The sequence below is a fragment of the Podarcis pityusensis genome (genome assembly GCF_964106645.2).
Source record: "Podarcis pityusensis genome assembly, chromosome: 13".
In the NCBI taxonomy this organism is placed as follows: Eukaryota; Metazoa; Chordata; class Lepidosauria; order Squamata; family Lacertidae; genus Podarcis; species Podarcis pityusensis.
The window spans coordinates 14,399,359-14,416,097 of record NC_138038.1 but is presented as its reverse complement, the minus strand read 5'-3'; the positions used below and the strand labels follow the sequence as shown (position 1 = coordinate 14,416,097).

Sequence of the window (16,739 nt, the reverse complement as noted above, 5' to 3'; positions counted from 1 at the left end):
CTTCTTTTCTGTTACCTCCCGTGAGTGTTCAGTAATAATTTGTGTATTCAGGTTGAGATACACACACACACACACACACACACACAGTCAAACCTCAGTTGTTGAACGTAATCTGTTCCGGAAGCCTGTTCGGCTTCTGAAACATTTGACAACCAAGGCGTGGCTTCCGGCTGGTTGCAAGAGCTTCCTGGACTCAATCGGAACCTGCTTTGGATGTTTGGCTTCCAAAAAACATTTGAAAACCGGAGCATTTACTTCTGGGTTTTTGGCATTCAGGAGCCAAAATGTTCGAAAATGGAGCCGTTCAGGAGCCGAGGTTTGACAGTACAGTGGTACCTCAGGTTAAGTACTTAATTCGTTCCGGAGGTCCGTTCTTAACCTGAAACTGTTCTTAACCTGAAGCACCACTTTAACTAATGGGGCCTCCCGCTGCCGCCGCGCCGCCAGAGCATGAGTTCTGTTTTCATCCTGAAGCAAAGTTCTCAACCCGAGGTAATATTTCTGGATTAGCAGAGTCTGTAATCTGAAGCGTCTGTAACCTGAAGCGTATGTAACCCGAGGTACCACTGTATAAGTTTTTTCCTCATCTTACCATCTCTTCTTGTTTTCGGCATAAAAGTGATTTCCCCCCCTCTCCCTTAAAGTTCTGCTTTAGGTGAGATTGCAGTTCAAGGCTACAAGATTTTCACACACGCGCCTATTCATTTCTGTGAATGCAACCTTCTCTTGGTAAATTAGGAAGAGCAGGAACAGAACTAGGTCACTGCTTTAAAGGAGATAGTGTCTGCTGGCAGAGTTGCCCTTTCCAGGCCTACGCAGATTGGCCAGGGAGTCCCACGATAGCAGCTGAAGCAGAAAGGGCAGGTGGTGGTTCTTCACAGATTGTAGCTTTGAATTCTCTATGAGCACCGATTAAAAAATTGACATTCATTAAATTGCAGTTGTCGCCGCGCTTTGCTTTGGATTCCAAAATGTGTAGCCTGACGAATTCTTCTGATCCAAGGTCTTTGATAAGGGCGGGTAAAGAGTTTTTTGGCAGAATCTAGTATGATTGGAAAACAGCATTCCTGTGCCTCGCCGCATGCTGCCTGACTATAAGCCATATCGAGAGCAATCAGAGAGCTCTGGTGGGGGCAAAAAGCTCCCTACTCCCTTGTATGCCCCCAAAATGCATATTTTAAATACTGATGACGCCTGTCTCTGTGGAGATGAGGAGTGCACCTGTAGGAGAACCCAATTACGCGGGTCATTTGATACAGGTAAATGATGAATCAAATCAAGATGAATGTGCAACAAGCTGAGAGTTCTGATTAGACTCCAAAGCATGTCTGCCTATTTTTCTTGACTTATAAGGTCACGGCCAGTTTGAGGAATCTGGCCCATGTAATATATACCAGCAATAGGTAAAAAATCTATGTAAGTGTGCTATCCTGCACACCAACTCCACTCCCTCTAGATATATCAGGTTACTACCAGGAGATAACCAGCCCATTCACACATTTCTAGGTAGCACAAGCAAGTGAGCCAATCGACACAGTGTCACGGATAACACATCACTTCCTTCCAGGTCACAATAGCCAACATATGTCAGGATTTATAAACTTCCCCAGCAGTATGTAGGTCACTTAAAAAATAATAATGGGGGCACTCCTCACGATGTAGTAGGTGCTCTCTCCACACACCCCATCCTGCAATGACATGTTTCTGCTTCTTTGCTAATTTTGCATGAAAGTGGGAGAGGATTTGAGGACAGTGTGCCTGGAAATGTCCCCTCTGCTCAGTTTGGTACTGGCCTGGCAAGCGCCGTGACTAATCTGGCAGAAGTGGAGAGGAGTGGAAGACAAGTTGTAGAACAGTCTCTGGAGGACCGTCTCAGATAACAGAAGGGCTGTAGCTCATTGGAGGAGCACAAGGTTAATAACAGGTTAATCACAAACATCTCCAGGTAGGCCCCACCTGGAACCCTGGAGGGTCAGTGCAGACAGTACTAGGCTGGATGAGCCAGTAGTCTGAATTCGTATAAGGTAGCTTCCTATCTTCCTATGTTCTTAACAGGCACTGGAGAGCATCAGACAGGAGCAAGGTTAGGACTCTGCCTACTCCACACTTTAAAAAAAATAAAATCCCACACCAAGAAGTTAAATTCAGACCCGTAGAAATTGCACAAGTTGGTCAAATTTGCATGATTCGCCTTATTTTGTGTATGTTCCATGAGGACCAGAAACTTCCTTTTTTTAAAGTGCAAGCTGAGATTCTTGGGAAGATGACTTCTGTGCCTGCTTCCACATTCTGTCAAATTGCAGCGTAAGCCAGCCCTGAGCAGCCCGCAACAAACTCATGGTAAACAATTTTTTCAGTTCTCCTTGCAGTTTTAAGAGGTTAAGAGCAGGCCATCTCAGTTAGTTGTGAAACTTCCTTCTTGGAAGATAAATTTGTGGTTTTCCTTTACAGGCTCTTGAGATCTGTTGGTTGATGCCAGTCACCTAGAGTGTGAGCTGTCGCTTTGTTTTAACGTTGTCTACCTTGCCTTTCCTTCTCCCTCCAGGCACCATGAAGAGGTCAAATATAGATTTACCTCCCCATGTTATTTACCCCTTCAGCACCCTGTGTCATTCTGGAAGAATATCTCTGCATAAGTGCTGCCTCCTTGGCTTCAGATTTCCTATCCTCAATGAGTCGCCTTTGGTGACTGCAGTCACTTCCTTGCACGTATTTGTGAAAGCAGGTGGCTTTCTTTATGTCCTAGTAACTCTGCCCCCTAAGGCTGACTCCTGTTGCACCTCTTTGTTGTTTAGTCGTTTAGTCGTGTCCGCCTCTTCGTGACCCCCTGGACCAGAGCACGCCAGGCACTTCTGTCTTCCACTGCCTCCCGCAGTTTGGTCAAACTCATGCTGGTAGCTTCGAGAACACTATCCAACCATCTCATCCTCTGTCGTCCCCTTCTCCTTGTGCCCTCCATCTTTCCCAACATCAGGGTCTTTTCCAGGGAGTTTTTTCTTCTCATGAGGTGGCCAAAGTATTGGAGCCTCAGCTTCACAATCTGTCCTTCCAGTGAGCACTCAGGGCTGATTTCCTTAAGAATAGGTTTGATCTTCTTGCAGTCCATGGGACTCTTCCAGCACCATAATTCAAAAGCATCCATTCTTCGGCGATCAGCCTTCTTTATGGTCCAGCTTTCACTTCCATACATCACCACTGGGAAAACCATGGCTTTAACTATACGGACCTTTGTTGGCAAGGTGATGTCTCTACTTTTTAAGATGCTGTCTAGGTTTGTCATTGGTTGCACCTCTAAGATACATAAAATCCAGGGTGTTAGCAAGCTACAAAGATAATGATTTTAATTGAAGTTTAATGTCATATGTTGTTTTAATTCATTATGCTGATTTAGTATGAGCCCCATCCTGGAACAGCATGGTAAATATTTCTAATAAAATAGTCGGAAAGGCCAAAACAAATCACTTCACATTTACGGTGGTACCTTGGTTCTTGAACAAATCGGCTCCTGAACGTCACAAACCTGGAAGTAAGTGTTCCGGTTTGCGAACTTTTTTTGGAAGCCGAACGTCTGTTTCGGCTGTCGGCACTGTTTCTGGGGCCAATCAGAAGCCGCGCCTTGGTTTGCAAATGTTTTGGAAGTCAAATAGACTTCCAGAATGGATTGAGTTCGGGAACCAAGGTACTATACGGCTTATAAGAGCACACTGAAATTGCTGAACTCTTGCAGCAATCCTGTATGCTAGTCTATGCATTTATTTCCTCCCTCCCCTCCCCCCCCCAAAAAAAGAAAAACCGTTCCAAGGTCATGTCCTGAGTTCATAGCATAGGCAAGATTTCAGCTGGGAACTTTGCAACTTGATTTTTTAGTCTCATAGCGACTGTCACCCACAGACTGGGTTGAGCAACATTTGCCTGGGAATTTGAATACCTTTTCTAGCCATGACCTAGATCAGCCATCATTAACTGGTAGGTCACAGGAAGAAGCTGAGCTCTGCAATGAGTTACTGGCAGACTAAAGGTTTGGGAGAGGATCTGAGGGCAGAAATGCCTTTTCTTCCTCTTTCACCATTGTATCCTCTCTACAAGACTGCATAAGAACAGCCATGCTCAGAGCGATGAGGAGGCATTTCTCTTGAGAGGGGAAAGGCAAGTCCTTTCCATTCTTGCACTGATTTCACTGTGCTTGGAGCCTAGCAATGTAGATTGGGGGTGGGGAGGCAGCTCCCAAAGAGTCTGGTCAGGAGTGGCCCTGTCCCCAGTCTTAAAAGCTGGCGTCCACTGGCCTAGGAAAGAGAAGAAAGAGATCGTTTTGAATATTTAAAAGGGTCTTGCAAAAAGAAAAAAGAAAAAAAAAGAGGAGCCCTTGTTTATATTATTTACTTAAGGCAGCCTTCCCCAACCTTGTGCCATCCAAATGTTTGGGATTTCAGCTTTCCTAAACCCTGATAATGGGCCATGCTCACTGGGGCAGATGGAAGATGTAGTTTAAAACACCTGGAGGGGTACCAGACTGGAGCTGACTATTGACTATTGTTCATCTTGTTCACTGAGATTAGAGCAAGAAGCTGTTGGTTGATGGGATGCTGATTTTGCTGGAATAGCGTAAGCGAAGATTCAAACCTACCCAAACCCCGAGATCATCTTCTGAGGTCCTCCTTTGTGTGCCGCCTCCTTGAGAGGTCCAGAGGGTGGCAACACGAGAATGGGCCTTCTCTGTAGTGGCTCCCTGTCTGCGGAATGGTCTCCCCAGGGAAGTTTGTCTGGTGCCTTCTTTATATAGCGCCAGGCAAAAATGTTCCTTTTTAACCAGGCCTTTGGTTGACCTGATTGACATCCTATACCCTTTTAAAATGTGGCTCTTTTGGGGGGGGGTGTTATTGTTCTTCTTTTGATATTATATATTGTGATCTTTTCTGTGAACTGCCCTGAGACCTCTGGGTATAGAGCGGTATATAAATTCAATAAATAAAATAAATAAATAAACCATGATAACATAACAGACAAGTATCAAATAAAAACCACACAATCAATGATGGAAATCGGTAACATCAGTGATAGCCCAAATAGCCACAATCCAGGACAGCTTTCATGTTCCAAATGCCTGGGCAAACAGAAAAGTCTTCGGCTTACATGTAAAAATATCAGAAGTGGGGGCAGATTTGATTTTCCCCAGGAGGTGGTTCTGTAACCAAGGTGTCTCCACCAAGAAAAGGCCTGTGTCTTGCCACCACCCTCCCAGCTTCTGCTGTAGATGGGGAAAACAATCAGGGCCTCTCCTGCTGATCATAATTCCTGGGCTACTTGGCGGTCGGAAAGATATTTGGATCCTAAATAATTCAGATCTTTGTAGGCTAATAGCAAAGCACTGCCACACATAATGAGTTAGGCATTGCATCGCATGTTTCTACTACATCCTGGACGTTCCTGGAGGTGTGCAGGGGAACAGCTAGCTTAATGGTTGCTAGCTCAGGCGTCGTAGTTGAACTTCTGGAGAGGTGGAATGTGTCTGCAGTCCTGATCAACAAAGAGAGATGCACAATCATTCTACACCTTCCAATGCTTACCTGCTAAAACTTCAGCTTTGGGACTGCCATGGTGCCCTCTTTTTTGGGATGGGCCTAGGGCCACTTTGCTGATGCCGCTCTTAACTAACAGCTAGTAATCATCATCATCAGATGTTATTGGTCAGCTAAATTCAGGTTGTAGCCAAGAACAAACAAACAAACAAACAAACAAACAAAAATGGACACGGAAACTAATTCAGAATGGTGACCAATAATCATTATTTGATGTACAGTGGTACCTCGGGTTACAAACACCTTGGGTGTTAGACTATGCTAACCCAGAAGTAGTACCTTGGGTTAAGAACTTTACCTCAGAAGAGAACAGAAATCGTGCGCCAGTGGCACGGCGGCAGCGGGAGGCCCCATTAGCTAAAGTGGTACCTCAGGTTAAGAACGGTTTCAGGTTAAGAACAGACCTCTGGAACGAATTAAGTTCATAACCAGAGGTACCACTGTATTCCTTTTTGGTTTGTTGGTTTGTTTGTTTGTTTTTACTCTCTTTATCCAAGATTATTTGGAGTGGGCGACTGAACTTTCCTGTAACCATTCAGTAAAATTAAAGTTAAAGGTTCCATATCTTCCCATTGCCACTGAAAGCCCTGATGAGTGTGTGTCTTTTGAATGGCTCTTAGGAGATGCCTGGATGTTGGCAAGTTGCTCATGGAGAGAAGTCCCAAAGATGTGAAGTGGATGTTGGAGACATGAACCCTGAAGACACTTTGTGACCTGTCCTCCTTGAATGGACTTAGTATTCGGATGTGTTGTACGCAAAATGGGCATGCTTGTTGTAGACTTTGGGCTGATGGGAAAAAACCAGTACCAGCTATGCGCTTAAGTGAACAAAACTGCTCGGTTTGGTGGTTCTCTGTTCAGGTTCCAGATCTTGCAGTGCTTCCAGAGGGAAGCTTTCTGCGAGTGTGCTGGGTCATGGTTCAGTATGCCCTCAATCCACCCAGAGGTCACCTTGTGCCAATAGCTGCATCTCCCAACAGCTGCAAGGTTTTTGTGAGCAGCAGAGCAAAACGGAGCACAAAACCAGCAACTTGTATCCCCAAGCTCACCCTGTGTTCTGGGTGGGGGGGTGGATTTCCTGTCCCACGTCCTGTTTAGCGAGCGTTAGATGTTGCAGGAAGGAGTCACCTGCAAGTGCGTGCGCATTTCCCGAATAAATGCTGTTGTGCTGCAGAGCTGTGCAGATGAATGAGGATTGCAAAACGCTGCTCACGTTGGCCTTCCCTAATACTAATAAGCGATCGGTTTTAAAATTGGGTCGTAAGCAGGCATCCCTAGATGAGGCAGCAGCCTCTAGCCCCACCCCCGCCCGCCCCCCAGCCAAATAAGAGCATGCATGACAGTCACATCTTCTGGTTGGCTGGCAGTGATGCACTATTAGATTGAACGGCTAATATCCAGGTTACTATGGTGACCAGGACCAAGAGAGTTGTAGTGTTTGAAAGCAGTGGTTTCTCCCTTCAGAAACCCTCCACCCCTCTGCTTTTCTCCCGCACAGACTGTTTCTCTTCTCTTGTTTCTTCCGTGGAACAATGTGAGTAATATTCTAGCTGAAGTGATCTCTGGCTTGTCACGTTTCTTCCATTTTAAACCTTCTCTCCATGACGTTGAAGCACGCTGGGTGCAAAATGGAACGCGATCAGCACCATTTGCCCACATGCAAGTAACTCTGAAATCCTGAAGCTAGAGCAGGGGTCAGCAACCTTTTTCAGCAGTGGGCCAGTCCACCGTCCCTTAGACCATGTGGTGGGCTGGACTATATTTAGGGGGAAAAATTGAACGAATTCTTATGCCCCACAAATAACCCCAGAGATGCATTTTAAATGAAAGCACACATTCTACTCATGTAAAAATACCAGGCAGGCCCCACAAATAACCCCAGAGATGCATTTTAAATGAAAGCACACATTCTACCCATGTAAAAACACCAGGCAGGCCCCACAAATAACCCAGAGATTCATTTTAAATAAAAGGACACATTCTACTCATGTAAAAACACCAGGCAGGCCCCACAAATAACCCAGAGATTCATTTTAAATAAAAGGACACATTCTGCTCATGTAAAAACACACTGATTCCTGGACCATCCACAGGCCGGATTGAGAAGGCGATTGGACCGGATCCAGCCCCCAGGCCTTAGTTTGCCTACCTATGCCTCTTGGGTATACAGCTTTGGTGTGCTTCGTTCCTTGAAATTAAAAACCCTTTTTTTCAAAAGCTTCAAAATACGGAAATAGTGCAAATATCAGAAATGGGTTTGTGATGGGTTTGCATCCGGTCCCCGGGCCTCAGTTTGCCTATCCCTGAGCTAGACCCGCTGGTGGATTTAATGAGTAAGCCTAGCAGTATAGCTCCTTGGGTCTGTTCACCTTTGAGGTAAAGAGGACTCTGAGATAATCTAAGGTCAGATCATCTCTGCTAGAACCTGCCTCTCATGTGTTTGGGCACCTTTTTCAGTCCAGCTGTCTGCCACATTCATCTCTCCAAAAACAATTTAGGCAAGAAAGCCATGTATTGCAGCTTTCTGACTCATTTTGTCTTCTGGCCACCCTATCATTATTATTATTACATTTTCTGTCTTTCAGGGAACTAGAGGATAGTGTTGTGTTTTTTAATTAAAAATAACAGCAAAGGTGACACCGATTCACAAAATAACATAGCTTTCAATGACCTGCTATTGTATAAATCATAAGGCAATTTGCTAGGGAGGGAGTTTCGCCCTTTGAAAGAAATGTTAAGCAGAGTTGCGCAATAGTTTTTGTGAAATGTTTTTACATTGAAGGGTGCGGGGATAGATTAAACAAATATGGGGCATACTCCACTGGAAATAAGTTCCTCTGTGTTCAGCTCTCATGAACGCCAGGGGAGGTGCTCACAGGAGATGGGTTCAACAAGTTGCGCTTGTTTGGGTAGGTGCTATGACATCTGAAATATGCGCAGCAGTCTGGTAAGGTTGTCTAAGTCTTGGGCTTGGACACGAGAGAATTAGGTTGACTGGTGGCAGGCAAGTGCTGGCTTGGGGAGCAACTCCAGAACAGACAGGTACAGTGGTGCCCCGCAAGACAAATGCCTCGCAAGACGGAAAACCCGCTAGACGAAAGGGTTTTCCGTTTTTGAGTTGCTTCGCAGGACGAATTTCCCTATGGGCTTGCTTCGCCAGACGAAAATGTCTTGCGAGTCTTGAGATTTTTTTTCGCTCCCCCCCCCCCTTTATCTAAGCCGCTAAGCCTTTAATAGCCTTTTAGCAGCTAATCCGCTAAGCCGATAAGCCTTTAATAGCCGCTAAACCGCTAATAGCGCTAATCCGCTAAGCTGCTAATAGGGTTGCTTCGCAAGACGAAAAAACCGCTAGACGAAGACACTCGCGGAACGGATTAATTTCGTCTTGCGAGGCACCACTGTACATTCCCTTTCTTCTCTGCTGCACGCAGGCATGCGCAACTGTTTCAAGACACTTTGAGGTGTCCACCCTGCTCCTTGCTAATGGTGAGCAGCAACGAAGGTCAGGTGCATTGTGCAACATGTAGACCTAAAGATGTCTGCCGAAAAATGCAGAGCACATAATCAATCATGTAAGAAAAGTGTTGGTAGCATAATAGTATGACTGTTATCTTAAACAACCCATAGAGAATCTTCCTTTTTTTGTAAATTTATTTGGTTTTCAAATCAGAGTTTTACGATCACATATACAATATATAACATACAAGCAAGATTCCAAGGAATCTTCTGGACTTCCCCCTCCTCCCCTTTGTGGATCCTATTGTTAATCATTTCCTCGTTCATCTTTTATGATAATCCAGATCACATCTCCATTATGTCCAAAATTCACCCATTAAACTAAAAGTGCTGTTCCAGCCCTGCTAACAGTTTTAACTGTTTACAGTGGTTTTTAAGATAAATTATAAATTTTCCCTATTCTTATTAAAAATTTGGTCTTCCTGATTTCTGATTCTTCCGGTCATTTTTGCTGTTTCGGCATACTCCATCAACTTGACCTATCATTCTTCTCCGATAGGGACTTTATCTTCTATCCATCTCTGGGCTAGTAGCATCCGCACAGCCGGGGTCATGTACATAAATAGCCTTTTCTGCCCCCTTGGGATTTCGGATTTCCTGAATTTGTCCCCCATTATTTGTGAGCCAACCTTTTGAATCTGGACCTGCCTTTTCTGTTTGGGACCGTCCCCGAAGCGCCGAGCTCTTAGTTACGGTTTGGAGTCTGTAGCAGCGTTTTACAAGCCAGCTTTCAAAAGCCCTCTGTTGTTAGGGACATTGCTGCTACAGTCACTGCCTTCCCAGGCATGCTTTCTACGTGTGGACTGTGACCCCAGACACATACATGGCCCCAGTTGGCATTAAAATGTGTAGTGAGAGAGGCCTATGGCACAAACCAGAAAAGTAAATACTGCTTGTTTTTCATGGTTAGACCCTTGCTGTTTGTTTTTATTAAAAGGGGGAAAGAAAAACAGCTTCTGTTGCACACATTGGATGAATCATTTCTGCAGCCTTTCAAGAGCAGAGGTTACTGAACTGGTCTGTGGGCAGGAGGCTGTCTGCAAATGACTTCCTGTGAAGTTTTGATGAAACTGGCTCTGTGCTATTTCTGCTTCTTGTTCCGATAGGCAAGTGTATTCTGCTTGTGCATGCACAGTTTTGTACTGGCAGCCAAGATTCTGAATGTGTTTATGTTTGCTTATTTTGCATATTTCTGCTTTTGCTGTTTTATTTTAAGTGCCTATCCTCGAGATGGGGAAGTTCACGCACAGCAGTGAAACTGCTAAAAGGTAAAGGTAAAGGGACCCCTGACCATTAGGTCCAGTCGCAGATGACTCTGGTGTTGCGGCGCTCATCTCGCTCTATAGGCCAAAGGAGCCGGCGTTTGTCCACAGACAGCTTCCGGGTCATGTGGCCAGCATGACTAAGCCGCTTCTGGCGAACCAGAGCAGCACACGGAAACGCCATTTACCTTCCCGCCAGTGTGGTACCTATTTATCTATTTACCTTTGATGTTCTTTCGAACTGCTAGGTGGGCAGGAGCTGGGACCGAGCAACGGGAGCTCACCCCGTCGTGGGAATTCGAACCACCGACCTTCTGATCGGCAAGTCCTAGGCTCAGTGGTTTAGACCACAGCGCCACCCTAGTCCCCTTATTTAGACAGCTTCTTACCACCTCTGGCTCCGAAGCTTTGAAAAAAGTATTGCTGACCTGCTTTCACATCTAGCTTTGCAGGCATGAGGAACAGAAATTGAGGAACACCTTTGTTCAACTTAGCTATGTTGGAAGACCAGTGCCCTTGTTTGCCATAACAGTATCCAAAAGTGATGGTAACCACCTTTTGATAGACTCATCCCCACCTAGCCTCTTGGGCTTGCTGATCAGAAGGTCGGCTGTTCAAATCCACGTGACGAGGTGAGCTTCCATTGCTCTGTCCCAGCTCCTGCCAACCTAGCAGTTTGAAAGCACACCAGTGCAAGTAGATAAATAGGTATCTATCTGCAGCGGGAAGGTAAATGGCGTTTCTGTGCGCTCTGGTTTCCGTCACGATGTCCTGTTGCGCCAGAAGTGGTTTAGTCCTGATGGCCACATGACCCGGAAAGCTGTCTGTGGACAAACGTTGGTTCCTTCGGCCTGAAAGCAAGATGAGTGCCGCAGCCCCATAGTCGCCCTGGACTGGACTTAATCATCCAGGGCTCCTTTAGATTTACCTATACTCCACCATACCACAAATCTCAAGAGTCAATTAGTCGAATGTGATCAGGCGATGGGAGAGGAGAGTTAACTATGAGTGAGAGGGAATGATGTTGATTTTGGAACCTCTGGTGATACAACAAGAAGCAGAATTTGTTGCCAGTGCCCTTTGTAAAAGCAATATCCAACAGCTACATTCTTGCTCAACCAAATGAACCAAATGAACTTGAGAGTATAGAGCAGGCTTCCTCAAACTCGGCCCTCCAGATGTTTTGAGACTACAGTTCCCATCATCCCTGACCACTGGTCCTGCTAGCTAGGGATCATGGGAGTTGTAAGCTAAAAACATCTGGAGGGCCGAGGTTGAGGAAGCCTGGTATAGAGTATTGTTTTCTCTTACACACACACACACACACACACACACACACACACACACACCGGTGATTCACATTGTAAATGCATCCACCTGTGATCTGCTGTGGCTTTACCATGTGTTCATCTGGGTCTGCTAAGGCACTGCAAAAATAGCAAATTAATCAGGGATTTTCAATGCAACTCACTGTGGCGTTAAGTCAAGAAGTATTAAATACCTGGAAGACTTGGCCTCCTGTCCCGATGGCACCCTGACGTGACAGCGATCAGTGTTGTGCACCATCTTTATTGTTTGTTAGTCTTGTCCCTTTTCATTTCTTTTCTTTAAAAAAAGCAGACTAATATTTAATATTAGCGGCACAGCCCTGAGCATGTTTATTCAGCAGACAGTCACATACGGGGCTTACTCCCATGGAAGGTGTGCATAGAAGTGCGATCTAAGCACTCCTTGGTCCTTTCCCTAAAAAAAGGGGGGGGGGGAGCAAATTATTTTTCTGATGGAAAGCGTTGGCAGAAAACAATGAATTGGTGTGATAGTTTAGGTTTCTCAAAGAAAAAGAAATTTGGCAGTGTTCTGGGGATTCTGTTCCCATTTTTCAGTAAGTGATACAGGACCTTTTTTAAAAAAAAACAAAAAACATTTCAGCATTTGGGCATGTTAATCTTGCCAGCTGCACGTTCAGCTCCTGCATTTAAAATTATTGTTAGCTGTCTTTCCTGTAAGGGAAATAAAACTGCATTATTACACTCATGAAGCGGGGAAGATTCTTAAAACCCAACATGCAAATTACCCAAGTTGCTGAATGTCCTGCACCCCCGCAATGGAAATTACATTTTTTTTAAAGCTGAATAACAGCTTAAAATTAAATATTCTGTTTCTCTTTGCCCTAAGTTTCTGGAAATTCTTTCCCATGGACAGCATTGTCAAAAACACTGTGAACTCTCTTTATTTAAGCCTGAAATTCAATCCAAGGGTCGTGTTTTTGTTTTGTTTTGTTTTTTAACAGGGCTGTTTTATAGGATCTGATTTTTCACTCTGGGGTTGAATTTCTTATGTGGGGCTTCTACGTTGGAGTGTTAGGAGAGAGCAAGCCAGTGTAGGAAGGACCCAAGTCTCACCCACATGACGTGAGCAAAGGAGTTGGCCCTCTTCTTACCTCCATTAGGAACGATTTTTTAAAGTACAGCAAAATAGTCTCTGGAACTCATTCTGCTGGAACAGCTGTATTAGAAAGCTGTTCACAAAAACAATTGCAGTCTTCGTGTCACTCTCAGGAGTCAGCAAACTTTTTCAGCAGGGGGCTAGTCCACTGTCCCTCAGACCTTGTGGGGGGCCGGACAATATTTTGAAAAAAATAATGAATGAATTCCTATGCCCCACAAATAACCCAGAGATGCATTTTAAATAAAAGCACACATTCTACTCATGTAAAAACACACTGATTCCCAGACCATCCACAGGCCGGATTGAGAAGGCGATTGGACCGGATCTGGCCCCCGGGCCTTAGTTTGCCTACATATGCCTCTTGGGTATAAAGCTTTCATTCCTTGAAATTAAAAACCCTTTTTTTCAAAAGCTTCAAAATATGGAAATAGTGCAGATATCAGAAATGGGTTTGTGATGGAGGGAACTCCATCAGTTGCACAGAGTACCTAACTCTCTGTACCTAAGCCTGGATGAGTAGCTCTACCTACGCACCTTCCCTGGCCCCATCCCAAAGAATGCACAAGTTGCCCTCCCTTATGGCCTTTCCAGAACCGTTGCTGAAGTAGTCTGTGGTTCTTTTTCTTCATTTGCATGATCCGTTCTAATCTTGGCCGTTAATCACGGCCTCCCGAGCTGCTAGGAGGTAGTGGAGCTGATCTTACAGGTTCAAGGTGGCCTTTCTTCTCCCCTTCACACGCTTTAAAGTCTCTTTCTTTAATGTGTTTTTCCCCTCTCTCTCTCTCGCCCTGCAGTGAGAAACGCCGCCTGCAAGTCAGCGTCGCCAATCCGGTCCAGTGCAGCATGCATGGTCGGAAATGCACCGTCTCCGTGGAAACCAGAATAAACCAATCAGAGCCAAACTTCACCAAGGATCGGTCAGGCTTCGTCCTATGTGTGCCTGGAAATTAGCATTGCTTCTGCTAGGGGAGGGCTGTGGGGAGAGGGAGAGAGAGACTCCCCCTCTAAGCAGCCTTCCTTTCCTCTTGTGCCTTGAATCTTGCATGGTGGAGGGAGGAGGAGGAGGGTTGTAAAGATGTTTGTCTGTGACACACATCTAGACATCTCTAAAGCTACACTGAGCAGGAGCTTAAAATAGCCCCTCCATTGTGCTGGCTATAAATTTAGAACTGGCTCCCATGCCATGTTTTAGCAAAGTGCCTTTTATGAATGGATATATATATATATATATATATATATATATATATATCCCTCCGCTCTCCTCCTCCTATTCCTCCCCCCCCCCAATACCTAAGATGGTTGTGTAATTAATCCTTGGGACTCAAAAGCCTTGTATGGGAGGGAAAAGGAGAGGGGGGAAATCCCTTTGGATTTCATGCAGGCCTTAATTTTAAAAGTGATCTGTACTTAAAAAGAGGTGGGCTTTCTGTAGCACAGGGGCAAGGGGCTGGCAGCAGCTTCCACGGAGTTTCCCCAGCCCCTTTTGTTCCAAAGAGGTTGTGCCTGAGAGAAACCGCCCCCTCCCCAGGCCAGGGGTCGCCCACTTAGAGCCCTCCAGATGTTATGGACTCCTAGCTCCATAGGACCATTGGCCCTACTGGTTGGAGTCTCGACAACATTGGACGGCAGCACGTGGGCTGCCCTTGCCCTGGCTTCCTCAACCTCGGCCCTCCAGATGCTTTGAGACTACAATTCCCATCATCCCTGACCACTGGTCCTGCTAGCTAGGGATCATGGGAGCTGAAAGCCAAAAACATCTGGAGGGCCGAGGTTGAGGAAGCCTGATCTAGGTGGCATTAGCCATTGCACCCTGGAAAGGGTGTCCTCTTTTGGCATTAGCTTCTTCGCTGCAGTTCTTGCTGCAGTGCTAGCGTTGCACTGGAGTCCCAGATGAGCTCTAGGTGGTTGCACCCAGACACCAACAGACAGATGGAAAGAGCACCATCTTTTTGGTATGTCTGTTATCTTCGGAGAGAGGGGCTCCCCTTTGTGCATGACTTGGCACAGATTTGCCTTCGCAACGCTGCTGTTAGTGCAAGCGCTGGAGCCGATCGCTCAGGCCAGCTCACAGTGTGCTTTATCCAAGCGGCTGGCATCATTCTGGCCAGTGTAGCCTCATAGTTAGTTGCCTTTTGTCTGTCTCTCCGGCTTTCCGCTGGGTAGCGGGCACAGCCTCGTCGACAAGCTTTATTTTCTTCTCGTGCCAAAGTAGCTGTGTTTTGCTTGACCCTGAGCGCTTCCAGCATCTCGAGACATGGGCCAAGATGTACCGTTCTGGAGCACCCGACAAAGGCCCACACCAAATAAGCAAAAAACCAAATAAGCAAAATGAAGTAAATGGGGTGTGGAGGGACCAAGCCTGACACTGCGGGTCAGGTCAGGATTCATTGACTTTGCGATTGCTCACAACCCAGGTAGGAACATTGAATGACTTCGGTTGAATCAGGTTTTCTTAAAGCAAGGGAATGCCCTTCCAAGATTAATGGGTGGTGGAGCAAACTGGCTTGTTCCTGGGGAGCAAGTCCCCACCACCATCAGATTGATGGACAAAGTCCTTATTACACAGTTCCCAGCCATTCTGGCTGTGCTGTTTCCCCATCTTTGTGGTCCAGCTTTCCAGAGAAGGGGACCACCATCTAGGTCCCTTTCCTTGCTTGTTCTATGGCTAGCCTGGACGTGGCAAGATCTCACCCTTTTAACATTTTAAAGTACTTTTCGGTAGAGGTGCCCACAGGCTGGGGTGGTCAATACCATATGAAGTCTTTATCCGCTTATGGCATGTATGAAGTCCATTAGCCATCCCTGCGTTCGTTCCAATGAATGTCAGGCACATCTATGCTGAACGGCGTTCAGGTTGGTCCTGGCCCATCTTGTAAACCCGACCAAATGTTTGCACTCTTCCCTGTTGCCAGTAGCGAAACGGACCTATCCCCACCCCAGTGTCTTCTTCTCCTTCTCTGTTAATTACTCAAAAGCCTTCCAGCTCTCACTTTCATAGCAGCCAAATTAGCCATGGAAACTTTTTAATTAGCACTTTCATACGGTGTCCCGGCATAATTGCTGCATTTGAATGATGACAGAAACCGGCCCTCCGATCCTCGGATGAAGGGTGGTTTAGAAATTTAAGAAATGCAAAATAAATAAACAAATCGTGTGATAAGGAAGTCTCTCCAAATCTGTAAGACTGGCTATGTCGCGTGCTATGAAGTATTTGTCTTGATTTAAATGAATATACAGTATTTGTGCCTTTTCTGTTGTGTGTATGTGCGTGAGTGAGAGAAAAGAGAGATTTTCTCAGTTTTATCTATAAATTAACTATTCCTTAATTGTATGTTTGATTTTTAAGCCTGAGGGAATAATGGAATGAACATTTTTAAATGTAGTTTATATAGAAATGTGGGCAAGCACCCTTGTTATAATTGAAATGTATTTTTGTTTACATCATTCATTGCAATAAATAAAAGAAGTATCATTTATACCCAATAATGCTCTCTCTTTGTATTTGGGAAGCACAAAGAAATAATATTATGTAGAGAAGATTGCACATGAGTGAAGGAAAGTAACGGGTATGGGGGGAGAGGGATATAGGGCAGTATTTGGAAAATTGTTAAAGTGCGCATGACTCAAGGGATCAAGAACAAGGAGTTTCGAAACAAAGAAGGCAACAAGCAGGCTGACGATTGTGCAATTGGTGAGCAATTTTGGGCAATCCCCCTCAAAAAAAAGCTCCACAATTATAGGCAATCCCCCCCTCCAAAAGCTGAACAACTCTAGGCAACCCCCTCACCCATTTTCTTATTTTTAAGTCCCCAAAAATTGGGGGCGTCTTATACACGGGGGCATGTTATACATGAAAAAAATACGGTACATAGCAAGGTCCCATGGACCTTTGGAGATTTGCTTCTCTTTCTTGCCAACTATGCTAGGTGTTATCCCA

The 16,739-nt window shown here is 45.4% G+C and overlaps 1 protein-coding gene across 3 annotated transcripts in view; it reads left to right on the top strand.

Moving 5' to 3' along the window:
- Positions 1-16,288, top strand: part of MYO1D (myosin ID) — a 176,061-nt gene extending 159,773 nt beyond the window's left edge. Inside the window, exons 22-23 of one of the 3 annotated variants that reach the window (XR_013978544.1) lie at positions 13,597-14,183; positions 14,220-16,288. Coding sequence is in view for 1 of the 3 variants with exons in the window: in XM_080976566.1 (XP_080832692.1) it covers positions 13,597-13,753 (157 nt within the window). In the remaining 2 variants the exon portion in view is untranslated. Of the gene's footprint in view, positions 1-2,240; positions 2,341-13,596 lie in introns of all 3 variants that reach the window. The other 2 variants (XR_013978545.1, XM_080976566.1) reach the window with 2 other exon arrangements.
- The last annotated feature ends 451 nt before the right edge of the window (positions 16,289-16,739 follow it).